The sequence below is a fragment of the Lissotriton helveticus genome, chromosome 1_1 (assembly GCF_964261635.1).
Source record: "Lissotriton helveticus chromosome 1_1, aLisHel1.1, whole genome shotgun sequence".
Classification (NCBI taxonomy): Eukaryota; Metazoa; Chordata; class Amphibia; order Caudata; family Salamandridae; genus Lissotriton; species Lissotriton helveticus.
Genome location: NC_136057.1, coordinates 910,494,635 through 910,512,601, shown reverse-complemented (window position 1 = coordinate 910,512,601; position 17,967 = coordinate 910,494,635). Strand labels below are relative to the sequence as shown.

At 46.6% G+C, this 17,967-nt stretch overlaps 1 protein-coding gene across 3 annotated transcripts in view; it reads right to left on the bottom strand.

Moving 5' to 3' along the window:
* TBK1 (TANK binding kinase 1) overlaps positions 1 to 17,967 on the bottom strand; it is a 428,747-nt gene that overhangs the window by 320,384 nt on the left and 90,396 nt on the right. For all 3 annotated transcript variants that reach the window (XM_078676127.1, XM_078676137.1, XM_078676146.1), the window contains exons 3-4: positions 2,827 to 2,967; positions 1,777 to 1,906 (exon numbers count right to left, since the gene is read on the bottom strand). In XM_078676127.1, the coding sequence (XP_078532253.1) occupies positions 1,777 to 1,906; positions 2,827 to 2,967 (271 nt within the window). The remainder of the gene's footprint in view (positions 1 to 1,776; positions 1,907 to 2,826; positions 2,968 to 17,967) is intronic.

Sequence of the window (17,967 nt, the reverse complement as noted above, 5' to 3'; positions counted from 1 at the left end):
ATCGACGGGCCCTCCGATCTCAAATGGTTTTCTTGGATCGAAAGGATGCGCAAGCTGTGCAGCTCGACTCGTCATGTTCAGGTGATAAACACAGGTTACACACCTCGTGATGGTCTCTGTGCTGTGTGGAAATTTTGCTCCACACCCGGGGCATTTTTTAAATGGTGTCCTTTCCATGAGTTGTAGGCCTCACCACGTGGGTAGGCCCAACGGCCCACGTCGACGACCGGAATCGAAGTGATGAAGTCGAGTCTATGTATATTGATGTTAAAGTTTGTTTTTAGAAAGGTTTGCACGTCGAAGTCTTTCAAAAGTAGATTTTCGAACCGGAGCGGAAAAGTTGCATCCGAACCCAGTGGCGGAAAAAAACAATCTAAAGGATAGAGCCGATGCCCATGCGCATTATCGTCCAAAGGAGGAGTCACCTATCTCGTGACTACAAAGACTTCTTCCAAGATGACAACAACATGCAATCATCCGAGCCCAACACCAGGTGGCAATCTAATGCAAAGTGTAGAATCTGCAGCTTATATGCCTCGAACAACTGTGTTTTCCTGATCCATGTTAAAAAGGTCTCAATTTAGGTATAACTGCCATATTGTCTATGATGGAATTCACCCATGTCACTCAGGTCTTTCCTCCTGCATATCACACTGTTATTTCTGCACCCTGTAGTCAAGCAAATTAGTATGTGTTTACTTTCCATTGTCGTTTCTGCTGGCTTCAATGAAGTTCCTCAGCTCAGACATGAGACTGCAACAATTTCTCAAGGTCCTTCCATTGGATCACTGTATCCTATTTATTCATTCATATGTATAACTTGGAACAGGCGTTCACATGGAACTCATTTTCTTAAAAAGCAAAATATGATAGTGAAGGAAATCCTGGATAGATTTAATCTTATAAACAACAATAATATTTTATAACAGAAAAGAATTTCTGTTCCGGTTTGATCTTAAAGAAACATTACTCAGTATTCAAAGTAAATATAAATTTGATTCAGCCGAATCGAAATGTATTCTTTCATAGACCAATAGATCATGAGTCACAAATTCAACAGTCAGGTGAGTGGGGAAAAGGTATTCGGTACGAAAAGTAATAACAAATATACTGTGTATGTTTACTCACATGGTCACCTTTCTTCTTTCTTTGATGCTTTTGGTTCTTAACACTTGGTGTTATCTAATATCTTTTCACCACATACCTGACTTGAATTTGTGACTCATGTCATCACATAATTCACATTACTTTCTCTGACTGCAAAGTGAGAGGAGTTTATAAACATCGATCTCCATGTTAAAAACGTAAGCTGCAAACTGTCAGAAGGCACAGCCTGACATTTGACCACTGCCATTGAAGTGCCGCAAATTTCAAATGAGAAATACAGAATTTAAAGACATCGTTATTTATTGCTTGGACTTACATAACCAACCAAAAGCAGTACGACACACAGTTTGGGAAACACTGCTTTAACTATTTCATTGATCTAGAACTCAGTTATTGAGTGGGTCCTACTGATTGCACTTCTGATGTTTTATGAACTAGGGGAGCCTTAATGCAGGGACACATTGCCTTATGAAAATGAGGTTTAACACTGTCTCTGATCAAATGAAAGTGGGCATTCTAACTGAGGTAACTGTTGGGGTGTCTGGAATTTCAGGGCACCGCTTACCCACACACTAGATGAAGACCCCTAGGTCTAAGGGCATTCCCAAAGCACAGACGCGTCGACAAACCATTTGGACTAGCGGATGGAGATCTAAAGCAGATACATACCAACATCCCGCGAGACAATTAAGAACTCAGATTCTGGTAGTCCAAAGGCATTGGATGGTTCCTCTAAAACGGTGTACAAACTGGCACACGGGCAGTACTCCATCACAAGAACCTTGTGTCGTGTCGCTGTCTGAACGGGAAAAAGAAAATCACAATTTGTCACCCAGTGATGTGTTACATTTAATGAAAGCAATGCTTTAATGTCGAAGAGTTGTGCAATTTGACAGATCATAGGTTTGTGAACAGGTGTTTGGAAATTAACATTTTGTGTTGAAATCTTGCACCACCAGGTAACAACGTATTTCATAGTGCACAGAAGCAAGTAATAAGACTCAAAGTACTTCTGCCAAAATATAGCCTGCGTTCAACAGCAATGTTTGTGAGAGAGAGAATATTAAACACGTCAGATAAAGATACAAAGTAAGAAGGAGAATGACTGTGTGCACATAGAGCTCATCAATCCTAACCACCACCGAGGAGACTTCAAAGCATTGCATTAAGTTATTTTACAGGATATGGATAATGCTCAAAATGTAATAATGACAATAAAAGCTTCACACTATTAAAAGTAGCCAAACAAAATCATAAAATAGCAAAAGAATTTGGGTATTTCTTTGTGCGTCTGAGAGTAGTGAAAAGGTCATGACAGCACAGCGTATGAAGAACGTTCCTGGATAGCCCTTCTGACTGCAGATGCCCCAAAAAACACATATTTACAAAAAAGTGTTACTTGAAATTGTGTAATATATTAAATAAAAGTCACTCCTGGGGGAGCACATTAGCTGTTATACCTTTGTTTTCTTGGTTTCTTGTGTTTAACAGGGTTTAGAGTCGGGATAGAATGATGGGAATGGATTTTGAAAGGGGAAGTAGTAAATTGTTTTTGTAAATTATAAGTGGTCGTGTGTGCCCTTTAGTAGGGTGACATGCATAAACAAGCATTGGCAAAGCCAATAAGTCTTGCCTATGTAAAAGCTATTGGCTTTGCCAATATACTTTTGCAAGTAAACTTATTCACACTGCAGTTCACAAAAAATGTAAACTACTCACCTCTTCTTCAATAGCGAAGAGCTTGACAATATTCTTGTGATTCAGTTTCTTTAACACTTCAAACTCCCGGTCTTGAACATCATGGGGACGCAAGAAGCTCATGCTATTGAACACCTTCACAGCATATAAGTCACCAGTTTTCTTATGAAAGAAAATACTTAATGTTAAAAAAAGTGAATGTGACAATTTATAAAACAAAAGGGCAATATTAAATACAAGCATTGTTTTATCTGCATGCCCCGCTAACATAGACATATCAGCTAAGAGACATGTTCAGGCAGAAGTGATATGTTCTCAATAGCAAGAGAACAGTTCCTAAATGATCAAACCACTGTTTTCATTGGATCTATCCTTAAGGGGTATACAAAGTACACAGAGTAACTGTGTGGCTAAGAAGTGGATTTTAGATTGCACATTGTGACAAAGAATATAAGAATTGATGCAATTCCAGACAGAAGGGGTGCATATGGCAATAAGTTTCTTTTATTATAATTTATATTATATTATTATAAATACATAGTTTAATACAGCACAACCTAGGCCAACACGGCATCAGAGTGCTTTGCAACTGAATACATAAGGGCATATAACAACTGAAAAAATAATGAGGCAAACCAAAGGAGGAAATTATAAATATATATATATACATACATACATACATACATACATACATACATATATATATATCTAATTACCGCTCCGGTGTATAGATCCACCATAAAGAGAAACACGGACTCTGGAATAACTTTCTCCCACTGCTGGAAACAGTGACTTTTTATTTAGCCAAAAACGCAAATGCAACGGACAGGATTACACTTCTTGCGGAGCGCAGGGCTTTATGGTACTTGTCACATTCGGACTGGTGGGGCCATAATGAGCGATAACGTAATGGCAGCGCACTCAAGTACAGGACATATGCCAACCCACTGGGGTAATATTTTGAGGCTGCAACAGAGTTAACATCAAAGCCCACTGGGGTAAGATTTCAGCAAGTACCACAAGTACCATAAAGCCCTGCGCTCCGCAAGAAGTGTGGGCAGGACATTCCCATTTAAAAAATCTTGACGGGTGTTTTCAAGTGTGATGTGCGACTCTACGCCAGGCCTGTGAACAAGGGCGTGGTAGCCCGAAACGCATCAGGCCATGCATTTCTGACTTTGTTCTGCCTGTTTTCACTGCTATCCTCATTAAAGATGTGCTAAAACCTACCTGGAAGGCGAATCCTTTGGGGGCAACCTTGTTGATGGATATATATATATATATATATATATATATATATATATATATATATATATATATATATATATATATACACACACACACACACACACACACACACACACACACACACACACACACACACACACACACACACACACACACACACACACACACACACACACACACACACACACACACACACACACACACACACACACACACACACACACACACACACACACACACACACACACACACACACACACACACACACACACACACACACACACACACACACACACACACACACACACACACACACACACACACACACACACACACACACACACACACACACACACACACACACACACACACACACACACACACACACACACACACACACACACACACACACACACACACACACACACACACACACACACACACACACACACACACACACACACACACACACACACACACACACACACACACACACACACACACACACACACACACACACACACACACACACACACACACACACACACACACACACACACACACACACACACACACACACACACACACACACACACACACACACACACACACACACACACACACACACACACACACACACACACACACACACACACACACACACACACACACACACACACACACACACACACACACACACACACACACACACACACACACACACACACACACACACACACACACACACACACACACACACACACACACAGCAAATGTGGAACTAAGTATAAAATATTAATCATGAAAGAGATAGATAATCATATTAGGATGACCCATAAGACAGGAGTAACATTATCTTTCACATTTTTATTGTTGTTCAATGATTGCGGAGTAGTATGCACTAATCTAAACATAGGGCACAGGTCCACTTTTGTACAAAAGGAGAAAACAGGCCACTTGCTCCACACAAAGTATATGAAGAATGTCTTCTATTGAAGTCCCTTTTCTAGCTCATTTGCGGTAAGGGTTTTGATGGCTATTATGACCACGTGTACTAATAGCTGAAACTAGTCATTCCATTATTCCTTCTCCAGGTGCTTTCCCATCCATCACCACTTTCGGTGTAGCAGAAACTAGTCATTCCATTATTCCTTCTCCAGGTGCTTTCCCATCCATCACCACTTTCGGTGTAGCACAGAGCCCACAATCTCCTCTCTGCCAGAGGTTACCATCCAGGCCTTTTAATTGTCCATTTGGAGAGGCAGGTATAGATGTAGGTTGGTCTGAGATACATAAATTATTTATTAGGTACATATTCCCTGACCCGTTCATCTAGGCAGTAACTCTCCTATTTCTCCATGCTTACAGCCACTTACTAAGTAAATACATTCACTCAACCAATCCGTTCATTCAGCCATCGAAACGGCAGTAGTAGAGATTGTGGATAACATCCCGTTAGCCCTAGACAAAAGAGAATCAGCTATGCTGGTTCTTTTGGATCTGTCCGCCGCTTTCGACACCATCCCCCATGACATTTTAGAACAACGGCTCTGGGAGATGGGAGTCCGAGGGAAAGCTTTAGGCTGGTTTAAAAATTATTTAAAAGACCGATCCACTACTGTACACATCGATACCATGGTAGCTTGTAGTAGATCAGTAAGCATCGGAGTTCCTCAGGGTTCCATCCTGAGCCCGATGATTTTTAATCTTTATGTAACTCCCCAGGCGAGGATAATCCGGTCATACGGGTTTGAGGCCATGTCATATGCCGATGACACTCAGCTGCTGATCACTTTTGGTCCCGACCCTGCTGACACAATGGTCCGGTTTAAAAACTGCCTGACTCATATCAATAACTGGATGGGCATAAATAAACTGCAGTTGAATGGCAGCAAAACCTTGATCATTCTGTTTGGCAGGGCCGAGGAGTATTGGTCTAGCAGCCGGTGGCCTCTGGCACTAGGCCCCTGCCCATTCCCTAAACAAGTAGTCTGCAACTTAGGAATAACAATTGATAACAAGTTATCGGTCAAAAATCATGTCAATATTGTGCTAGGCACTTGTTATGGGCTTTTGAGGAAGCTGCGTACATTTTTAAATGGCTACCTATTGAAGCCAGGAAGCCACTAATCCAAGGCTTAATTGTGAGCCGTATGGATTATGGGAATGCCTTATTGGCTTCCCTAAACAAAGACCTTCTCCAAATTGCAAGTTTTGCTAAATACGGTGGCTAGATTGATCTTAAACCTTCCACTTAGATCTCCCTCTGCCCCAACTTTGCGGTCTCTTCATTGGCTTCCAGTTAGGAAAAGAGGTCACATTTAAAATCTTGTGCCTCACCCATAAAATTATATAAGGTACTGGTCCCGGCTATCTAGTGCAAAAACGTAAAAAGTATCAGCCTAGTAGAATATTAAGATCTAGTGCAAAATCTTTGCTCATGCCCTTTTGTGTCCGTACGTCACGTAGTGGAGGTCGATCGTTTTCTTTTCGTGCTCTCTATCCTTGGAACAAGTTACCATCCCACCGCCGTTCTATGGCGGACCACCAGGGTTTTCGTAAAGAACTGAAAACCTGGCTGTTTGATCAACAATTATGTAATCAGGACCTGGTTTGGGCTGCTGGAGCCTCTGCAAGCACCATGAGACCTAGTGGTGATTTGTGCCCTATACAAGAGTCTCTGACTTGACTTGACTATCCATCCACCTAATCATCCAAGCACTGGTCAACACTCATCCATCCACTCCACCATTTATACATCTATCCATCAACACTCACCCATCTGGCCTCATCAATCTACTAATTTTCCCTTCCACACAATCGGTCACACACCCATTAAAACACAAACACTTGCACATAACAGTTTTTCCATATACCTACTCAAATGCCCCACACATACATTTACTCATTCACACTCACTCCTCCAGCCACTTCCTCAAACCAACCATTTAGCCCTTCATCATCATTCTCTGAAAAAACATTGATTCACCCACTTAACTTATCAACCTAAACAAACAACTAACCCACCAATATACAAAACTCATACTTGTCATACCTGAAAACAATATTGTAGGTGAGCCCTTCAGATCTACTCAGGCAGAGAAAGAAAACCTCACTGATCCTCACCCTGTTCTTCAAGCAAAAATGAAAACCCATTAAACTCCAATTAAAGTCACTCAGTCTTTAAATATGTGTTTGTGTGGTGGACTTAAATGGTAAGTAGGTCAACAATAATAACGAGCATCACTGAACACCAACCATAGTAGCTGCCCAATCCAAAATTTGCAAATTACTTTTTTTCTTTACAGACTTCAAAAAAATCTCTAAACATATCTAGTCGGACAAAGTCATCCATTCTATTATTACCACAGACTCTGACCATACAGCTACCAAAACAGGTCCCTGAAACTGCAAAGCTCTTCAAGAAACCCGCCTCACTATTATTTCATTATTTCATTAATAATATTCACTACACATCAACTGCTTAGTTTAAGATTAAGATTGCCTCCCTGAAGGTGTAACTGATTTAGATCCCCCAGATAACAGTACCTCAAAAAGAAACAAAATACACCAGCTAATCAACGCATAAAAGATCCATACAAATAAAGGATTATTAAAGGAACCTCATTTTTCGCAGATGGTTCTGTAGCTTAAATGGAAAATGCTCAGTTATTAAAAGAGAGATATAAACTGCAAAGTGTGTACATCACACTTTTGCAGATTAGACTGCCACAATAGGGTTTAAGACAGGTTACCTGTTTGCATTGAGATTACTGCTGAACTGATCAACTAAAACAGTTTCTTCTCATATGTATCAACACGTTTTGTACATGACCCACTTACATATTCCGAACTTTCCAGGATGACGGTGCACACTGGAGTGCTGCCTTGTGGGCCTACCACTCGAACTGGTTCACATTTGCAAACAGCCCTTATGTATTATCAGGAGAACTCTGTGGAGTGGGTTATCGTATGTGTAGATGAAATACAAGTACACCACTGGCTATCTGGGAAGAAATGTAAAAATGGAGTTCCACAAATTCAGAATTGGGAGAATCAAAAGGATCTAATCAAATGTTTTGAAGTGGTCTCAAACCCAGTTATTATGTTTTATGGCAATAAAATCCGAGTGCCAAAAAAAGAACAGACCTTAAGTCTACTCAGGGTGGCTGACAATGAGAAACCCCTGCAGTCTACAGGCATCCTTATCCAGATTGGTCCGCTAAGTAAAACAATACTATCCGTCTCAACGGCAAAACGTGCAATTACCCCACCCCCCTTCCCTGCATCCCCCCATAAAAGCATGAGTTGTGCGACCATCAGTTTGGACCAATATGTTTTGAAGTCTCAAAAAGGGGGCTGGGGTCACACACTACTCACACACCAGCGGTCTCGCCCCTAAGGACTCTGGATAATGTAGTTAAGTGTTCCTCGATTCATCATCTTTCGATCTTCTGCTGTCTTCGCCATCCCTGGACACGTGTTTCGGGTATCACCCCTCGTCAACAGGGATAGGCCGTGTACTGGGGTTGCCGATGGCTGCCAAATATCTGCCAGGTATAGTACCACTCAGGCGCGTAGGTGCGGGGTCCCAGGCTCGTCAGCCGGCGGCTCAAGGGAGCTTAAAGTTACAAAAAGGGGGGTGGGGTCGCACACTACTCACACACTGGCGGTATCGCCCCTAAGGACTCTGGTTAATGTAGTTAAGTGTTCCGCGATGCATCATCTTTCGATCTTCTGCTGTCTTCGCTGTCTTCGCCATCCCTGGACACGTGTTTCGGGGTATCACCCCTCGTCAACAGGGATAGGCCGTGTACTGGGGTTGCCGATGGCTGCCAAATATCTGCCAGGTATAGTACCACTCAGGCACGTAGGTGCGGGGTCCCAGGCTCGTCAGCCGGCGGCTCAAGGGAGCTTAAAGTTACAAAAAGGGGGGTGGGGTTGCACACTACTCACACACCGGCGGTATCGCCCCTAAGGACTCTGGTTAATGTAGTTAAATGTTCCGCGATGCATCATCTTTCGATCTTCTGCTGTCTTCGCTGTCTTCGCCATCCCTGGACACGTGTTTCGGGGTATCACCCCTCGTCAACAGGGATAGGCCGTGTACTGGGGTTGCGATGGCTGCCAAATATCTGCCAGGTATAGTACCACTCAGGCGCGTAGGTGCGGGGTCCCAGGCTCGTCAGCCGGCGGCTCAAGGGAGCATAAAGTTACAAAAAGGGGGGCGGGGTCGCACACTACTCACACACCGGCGGTATCGCCCCTAAGGACTCTGGTTAATGTAGTTAAGTGTTCCGCGATGCATCATCTTTCGATCTTCTGCTGTCTTCGCTGTCTTCGCCATCCCTGGACACGTGTTTCGGGGTATCACCCCTCATCAACAGGGATAGGCCGTGTACTGGGGTTGCCGATGGCTGCTAAATATCTGCCAGGTATAGTACCACTCAGGCGCGTAGGTGCGGGGTCCCAGGCTCGTCAGCCCGCAGCTCAAGGGAGCTTAAAGTTACAAAAAGGGGGGTGGGGTCGCACACAACTCACACACCGGCGGTATCGCCTAAGTGTTCCGCGATGCATCATCTTTCGATCTTCTGCTGTCTTCGCTGTCTTCGCCATCCCTGGACACGTGTTTCGGGGTATCACCCCTCGTCAACAGGGATAGGCCGTGTACTGGGGTTGCCGATGGCTGCCAAATATCTGCCAGGTATAGTACCACTCAGGCGCGTAGGTGCGGCATCCCAGGCTTGTCAGCCGGCGGCTCAAGGGAACTTAAAGTTACAAAAAGGGGGGTGGGGTCGCACACTACTCACACACCGGCGGTATCGCCCCTAAGGACTTTGGTTAATGTAGTTAAGTGTTCCGCGATGCATCATCTTTCGATCTTCTGCTGTCTTCGCTGTCTTTGCCATCCCTGGAAACGTGTTTCGGGGTATCACCCCTCGTCAACAGGGATAGGCCATGTACTTGGGTTGCCGATGGCTGCCAAATATCTGCCAGGTATAGTACCACTCAGGCGCGTAGGTGCGGGGTCCCAGGCTCGTCAGCCGGCGGCTCAAGGGAGCTTAAAGTTACAAAAAGGGGGGTGGGGTCGCACACTACTCACACACCGGCGGTATCGCCCCTAAGGACTCTGGTTAATGTAGTTAAGTGTTCCGCGATGCATCATCTTTCGATCTTCTGCTGTCTTCGCTGTCTTCGCCATCCCTGGACACGTGTTTCGGGGTATCACCCCTCATCAACAGGGATAGGCCGTGTACTGGGGTTGCAGATGGCTGCCAAATATCTGCCAGGTATAGTACCATTCAGGCGCGTAGGTGCGGGATCCCAGGCTGGTCAGCCCACTGCTCACTTTACTACATTGACCAGAGTCCTTAGGGACGACACCGCCGGTGTGTGAGTAGTGTGCGACCCCACCCCCTTTTGTAACTTTAAAGCTCCCGTGAGCAGTGGGCTGACGAGCCTGGGATCCCGCACCTACGCGCCTGAGTGGTACTATACCTGGCAGATATTGGCAGCCATCGGCAACCCCAGTACACGGCCTATCCCTGCTGACGAAGGGTGATACCCCGATACACGTGTCCAGGGATGGCGAAGACAGCGAAGATAGCAGAAGATCGAAAGATGATGCATCGCGAACACTTTACTACATTGACCAGAGTCCTTAGAGGCGATACCGCCGGTGTGTGAGTAGTGTGCGACCCCACCCCCTTTTGTAACTTTAAAGCTCCCGTGAGCAGTGGGCTGACGAGCCTGGGATCCCGCACCTACGCGCCCGAGTGGTACTATACCTGGCAGATATTGGCAGCCATCGGCAACCCCAGTACACGGCCTATCCCTGCTGACGAGGGGTGATACCCCGAAACACGTGTCCAGGGATGGCGAAGACAGCGAAGATAGCAGAAGATCGAAAGATGATGCATCGCGAACACTTTACTACATTGACCAGAGTCCTTAGGGGCGACACCGCCGGTGTGTGAGTAGTGTGCGACCCCACCCCCTTTTGTAACTTTAAAGCTCACGTAAGCAGTGGGCTGACGAGCCTGGGATCCCGCACCTACGCGCCCGAGTGGTACTATACCTGGCAGATATTGGCAGCCATCGGCAACCCCAGTACACGGCCTATCCCTGCTGACGAGGGGTGATACCCCGAAACACGTGTCCAGGGATGGCGAAGACAGCGAAGATAGCAGAAGATCGAAAGATGATGCATCGCGAACACTTTACTACATTGACCAGAGTCCTTAGGGGCGACACCGCCGGTGTGTGAGTAGTGTGCGACCCCACCCCCTTTTGTAACTTTAAAGCTCCCGTGAGCAGTGGGCTGACGAGCCTGGGATCCCGCACCTACGCGCCTGAGTGGTACTATACCTGGCAGATATTGGCAGCCATCGGCAACCCCAGTACACGGCCTATCCCTGCTGACGAGGGGTGATACCCCGAAACACGTGTCCAGGGATGGCGAAGACAGCGAAGATAGCAGAAGATCGAAAGATGATGCATCGCGAACACTTTACTACATTGACCAGAGTCCTTAGGGGCGACACTGCCGGTGTGTGAGTAGTGTGCGACCCCACCCCCTTTTGTATGTTTTGAAGTCTCCTTGTTAGGAAGACATCTCAAAATAAAGTGCTTAGAGGAACATCATTAGCACTTCATGTACCTTGAATCGAGAACAAAACGCCGCGAGAAATGCAACAAATTAATCAGCTAGAACCTTTCAAAAAGGGCAGTAAAGATCTTGTTGATGGGTAGTGACTTTATGTGAAATGCTGTTCCAAGTTTATTAATGTTTAGACTCGCCTTTAAAACATAAATACATACAACAGTTTAAAATGTATACATTACGAGGAGGAGCTTCGCGGGCATCCATGATGGTCGCGTGAGCACAGAGCTCCCGAGACCCGCGCTGCCCTTCGCAAATATCCTGTTTATATCCTGATTCTGAAGATGGGCTTTTGAGGGCGATCTTTGGCTGACCTCGATATTCCTTTCAAAATTGAAATCGGACGTCGGGGGCCACTTTTACATCGACTCGTACTTTTACGGCCTGCCCCGGGACGGGGACGGGGGCTCTGCTGATCTTCAGGCCGAGGAGTAGTTGAACAACAACGGCCAGAGGGGTCTTTCCCCAGGCGGCCTCACTTCAACTTTCAGTTTCACTTTCCTACTCCGGGCTCTGATTGACTTGCATTCTTTTTGATCTACTCCGGATCCGGCTTGATTTCGCTCTACTGCCTTCTTCCGTGAGTGTCTGGCCTCCAGCCCTATTGGCATTATCTTTACTTTTGCCCCATTTCGTGTACTTTTGGCCTCATTGTTATCGGCCATTTTCACCAGGTCTCGAGGGCCCCTCCGGGGCACTGTTTCCAATATGGCCACCAGACCGGACTCTGAGAAGCGCAAGACGAAAACGCCTCTCCGTGGGGGGCAAACTCAAACCAATGTGATGGATCGCTACACCCATCCTAAGGGATCCCCCAGTGGCACTGGCCGCACTCCTGAAGACTCCACGGTGGATCTTGCTGCGCCTATGGAGGTATCGCTTCAAGACGTCATGACCGCCATCACGAGTATGAATGCCTCCATGGGACAACAGTACGAGGCCCTCGCCTCCAAGATCGATACGGTGGCTGTCGATGTCACGCTGATTAGAGCGGACCTGGCGAAGACCAATGAAAGGGTCATGGCGTTAGATTTGAAGACCTCCAGGCTGACTACTGATGTCACGGAAGTACAGACTGAGATCGTCAACTTGCGTTCTTCACAGGACTTGGTGGCCCGTCGGCTTGAGGAGTTTGAAAATAGGGCCCGGCGTAATAATGTGCGCATTACAGGTGTTCCGGAAAATCCCGAGGATGCTGCCACCGACCTCTTGGTGGAAGACCTGGTTCTGAATCACCTCGCCCCCGCCGGCCTCAGTAAATTCTTCGCTGTTGAACGGGCCTATCGATTTCCTGGTGGGAAGCTGAAACCGGGGGCCCCCCCGAGACCCATTATTGCCAAACTCTTCCACTTTCGGGAAAGGGACGCTATCCTTCGGGCTTCTCGGGAGAGCGGCCCTGTGAAATTTGAAAACACCACTGTGAACTTCTATCCCGACTTTACTCCACTGGTTCAGTGGCAGAGAATGGGGTTTCAGGGAGTGATGCGAAGACTGCGTGATTTGGACCTTAAGTATGCCATGTTGTTTCCAGCCAGACTGCGGATCGAATATGAGGAACGAACGTTTTTCTTTGATCGTACGGACAATGTCAGTGACTGGCTTGATTCCCTGCCAAAAAGAGGTGATCGAACTGAGCACCCCGGTGGTGCTGACGGTGGCTCGCCGGAGCAAGAGTGACATTATGGTTCCCGACGTCTGAACTTTCCGCCTGTTTGTCAGCTGAGTTTGGATAATTGTTCTTTTGTTCTATTCTGGATCGGCCCGAGGGTGGCGGGGGTGTAAGGGGACTCTTCCTCCTCCTGGGTTCTTTGTGTAGATTAGTTTTATGATTGGGCGACAGGCACACTGCAAGTTGGGGTGGCTTTTGAGTCGTACGCAGGGGTGCAGGGTGGGGGGCGTTGTAACGGGTTCAAGTTGGGGGGGGTGGGGGGGTGTTCGTGTGTCTATTTTTTTGTTCACAATGCATTGTACTGTTTTTCGTCCATTTCAATCATTGGGTCCTGTGGGGGGTGTGCTCTGTTTTCTTCACGGGGATGGGGGGTAGTGAGTTGAGACTGCTGTCCTGGAATGTCAATGGTTTGGGAGACAGGATAAAACGAGGGGTTGTGCTGCAGTTCCTTAGACTTCATTCCCCCGATATTGTTCTTTTGCAAGAAACGCACTTAATTGGTAACGCATGCCAGGCTATGAATAGACGTGGATACCGAATGGTCGCTCACTCTGGATTCACTTCCGGATCCAGAGGAGTGGGTATTCTCATCCGGTCCTCTCTCCCCTTTGAAATTGATGATGTAATACTTGACGACAGGGGGCGCTATGCTGCGCTCACCGGTAGATGGGAGGGTAAGACGCTTTCCATACTTTCACTGTACGTCCCTCCGGGCCTGCAAACGTCGACTGGGTCTTCCTGAGGGTCTTTTGATCCTGGGCGGAGACTTTAACTCCGTGGTCTCTGGCACTTTGGATCGCCACCCTCCTAGAGATTTGGCAAGGTATCAATTGTGGCTGGCTGACCTGCTGGACACTTTTGGCCTTATAGATAGTTGGAGGTTGATGCACCCTACGCAGCTACAATATACCTTTCACTCGGGGGCCCATGGTAGTCTCTCCAGGTTAGATTATTTCTTAATGCCAGCAGCGCAATTGACCTCCATCAAAGAGCTTCGTCAGCTTCCATGGGGCATTTCTGATCACTCCCCCTGTGGCTTTGTGTCGAGGCTGGGGTGGGTGGCGAGGGTAGAGTGGCTCCTATAAATCCCTGGTATCTTCGCAATCCTAAAACCCGCTCTGCACTGCTGAAATCCATTGACCATTACTTCGATGAAAATGAGGGGTCTGTTTCTTCATCTGTTTCACTGTGGGAGGCCTTCAAGACTGTCATTCGTGGACATTCTTTATCTTTGATTGCTGCTTCCAAGAAGGCTAAATGTGAGGAACTTGTACGCATCGAAACTGAAATAACTGTGCTTGAGAGTGATCTTGAAGGTGATGTTACTCGTCCTAAATTGCATTCCCTCAGTTTGAAACAAGCTGATTATAGGGCCCTTGTTACCGACGCGGCTAAAGCGATGAATAGAGAGCAACTGGGCAGGATGTATGACTTGGGCGACAAGGCTGGTAAACTGATTGCGTGGCTGGACAAGAAAGAGAGAGTAAATCGTGTGGTCCCGGTGATTGAAAGGCCGGATGGTGAGTGTGTTACTGACCCAGCTGGTATTGTTGAGTGCTTTGTTGATCATTTCCGAACCGTATACGCCTCGGTCAGCGATAGGGGCGAGGAGGATTCCCACTTGTTGTTGCGAGACATAACATTGCCTCGCCTTTCTGATGACGATAGAGCCCTACTGGATGCGTCTTTTACTGTAGATGAAGTCGCTGTTGCCATACGTTCCCTTCGTTCTGGCAAGGCAATGGGTCCTAATGGTTTGCCCATTGAACTATATAAGCTACGACCCGACAAAATGGCGCCCTACTTAAGGAATATGTTCCTTGAGGCTTTCGATTCTGATTCCCTCCCCGTTGATCAGCGACTAGCTACCATCGTTGTAATCCACAAGGAGGGTAAGCCGCGTGATCACTGCGCCTCGTATCGGCCCATTTCACAACTGAATGCCGAACCCAAGATACTTGCAAAATTGCTAGCTAATCGGTTGATTACGGTGATTAGTGACTTGATCCATCCGGATCAATCCGGCTTCATTCCACACCGGAATACCGCCCTTAATCTTCGGAGACTTCACGGAGTTCTCGCGAGAGCTGGGACTCTTACTGAGCCTGCCATTTTAGTCTCCTTGGACGCCACTATGGCTTTTGACACTATAGAATGGCCTTATCTCTGGGCGGCTCTCTCCAAATTTGGGTTTTGTCCGACATTCATCGCCTGGGTGAAGCTTCTTTATGAAAAGCCCCTCGCCCAGGTGGTTGTAAGCGGTAAGGTCTCCGGTGTCTTTACACTTGGGCGTGGCACCCGGCAGGGTTGCCTGCTGTCCCCGTTGCTTTTTGCCCTTGCTTTGAGCCGCTGGCGGAGTGGCTCCGTTGGGAGCCTTCAATGAAAGGCATTAGGTGGACTCCCGACTTTGAGGACCGAATCTCGCTATATGCGGATGACATCCTCTTATATCTTACATCCCCCCAGAAATCCCTTAATGTGCTTTTTGATGTTCTGACCTCCTTCGGGAAGAACTCAGGTCTCATTATTAATTGGACTAAATCGTGCATCTACGTTTTGTCCGGTGAGCTTCCTCCACTGCCTCGTAGATTCCCGATTCAAATTGCTGATACTGGCTTTAAATACTTGGGGATTTATGTTTCCTTGGATCCCGCAGTTCGCTATGAACGCAATTTGCTAACCCCTCTTCACCGGCTCAAGCTTGACGCTGCACGATGGCGGCAGTTGCCTTTTTCGCCACTGGGTCGCGCGGCTCTTTTCAAAATGATGTCGCTGCCCAGATTTTTGTATGCACTCCAAAAAATGTTTGACCCCATTCCATCTGGTTATTTTCGTGAAGTGGAGCACCTGCAGAGGCGGCTGATCTGGGACGGGCGAGCGCGAATTGATCTGTCTAAGCTCACGCTTCCATGGTACGATGGAGGCATTGCCCTCCCAGATATCAAGCGCTACTATTGGGATTCTCAATTAAGTGCTGTTAACCACGCAACATACGCTCCTGGTCCTACCCCGGCCTTTGCCATGGACAAGCACCTCTTGCCCGGTGGGAATTTTAATAGAGCGCTATATTCCAAGGGGCTTCATAGGACGTTGACCGGGCCCACGAAAATCGCTGTAAGAGTGTGGCACAATGCGAATACGGCCTTGGGATGGTGTGATAGGTGGATGCGTGCGACTCCATTGTATGCTTCTGAGGGTTTGGGCAATTTATGGCGGACGAACGGCTTTGATAAATGGGACATGATTGGTCTAAGTAAGGTAGGTGACCTCTGGACTAAAGGAAATGTGAAGACCTTCGAGGTGCTCAAGATGGAATATAAGCTTGGAGACAGGGAATTCTTTAGATATGCTCAGGTACGTCATGGTCTGCTGTCAGTTTTTGCTGCGGGAACTGCTATTCCCGAATCCTCGCCTCTCGAGGACCGTATCCTGGACGGCCATGTCCCTGATAGTACAATTCCACTGATTTATAAAAAAACTGATCAACACCAGAATTGACTTGCTTGCGCACCTCAGGGCTTTATGGATTGCCGACGGATTGGAACTGGACGACGAGGACTGGCAGTCTGCTTTGTCCTCGCCTAAAGAGGTTGCCATACCCGCCCTCCTTCGGTTTGTCCAACTTAAGATCCTTCACCGTGTGTATGTCACTGGTCCGAGTCTGATTCGAATGGGTTATTCTTTGGATGGGCTGTGTAAGCGTGGCTGCGGCGTGATTGGCACCTTCCTTCACATTTTGTGGGAATGTCCCGAAGTGGCTGGTTTCTGGTCCCGAGTGCATGCAATTATGGAAAATGTCACGGGGGTTACGCTTCTACCCGAGGCCAGGCGCTGTCTCTTGAATGTGTGGGAACCCAACGATTATAATGCTTCTCAGATCTGCTGGGCGACCCTCAGCAACATGATTGCTAAGAGGGATATTGCACAGCTATGGGGCTCCCACAGACCACCCACTGTACTGGCGTGGAAGGAGAATATGAACAGGTGCATGTTTAGGGAAAAGACAGTATATTTGTTTCGGGGCAGACCCAGAAAGTGGAACAGAATTTGGTCACAGTGGAATGCTTATCGTGGAAATATATGTACTCCCACACATGACTCTACCTCTGATGTCCCCTTGTCCCCCTAATTGGCATTCCCAGTGTTTTGTATCGACTGTATATATTTCATTGTTTCCTCGCTGCCCCCCCCTCCCCGCTATTGCTTTTAACTATACTGTACGTTTTGTAATGTTCGGAGCTGCTCCCACATGGACTCAGGATCACCATCACTGTACTTTTGCCTTGTGCTTTGTGTCTTGTTGTTTGTTGTTAACTTCAATAAAAAAAAATTAAAAATAAAATAAAAAAATAAAAAATGTATACATTAAAATTGTCCAAATACCACATCCCAATTCTTCCAATACAGACTCCATCTTCTTGTCATACCCCAGTCCACAAACACTTAAATGTACTACCCCAATACAAACCCTTCTTCCTTAGCCCCTCAAACTATGAGGTATTTAGGTAGATAATCTTCGCTCGAGGCTCCTTACATCACTAACCGAGGCATTATTTTTAAACATTTTGCCACAGCACACGCA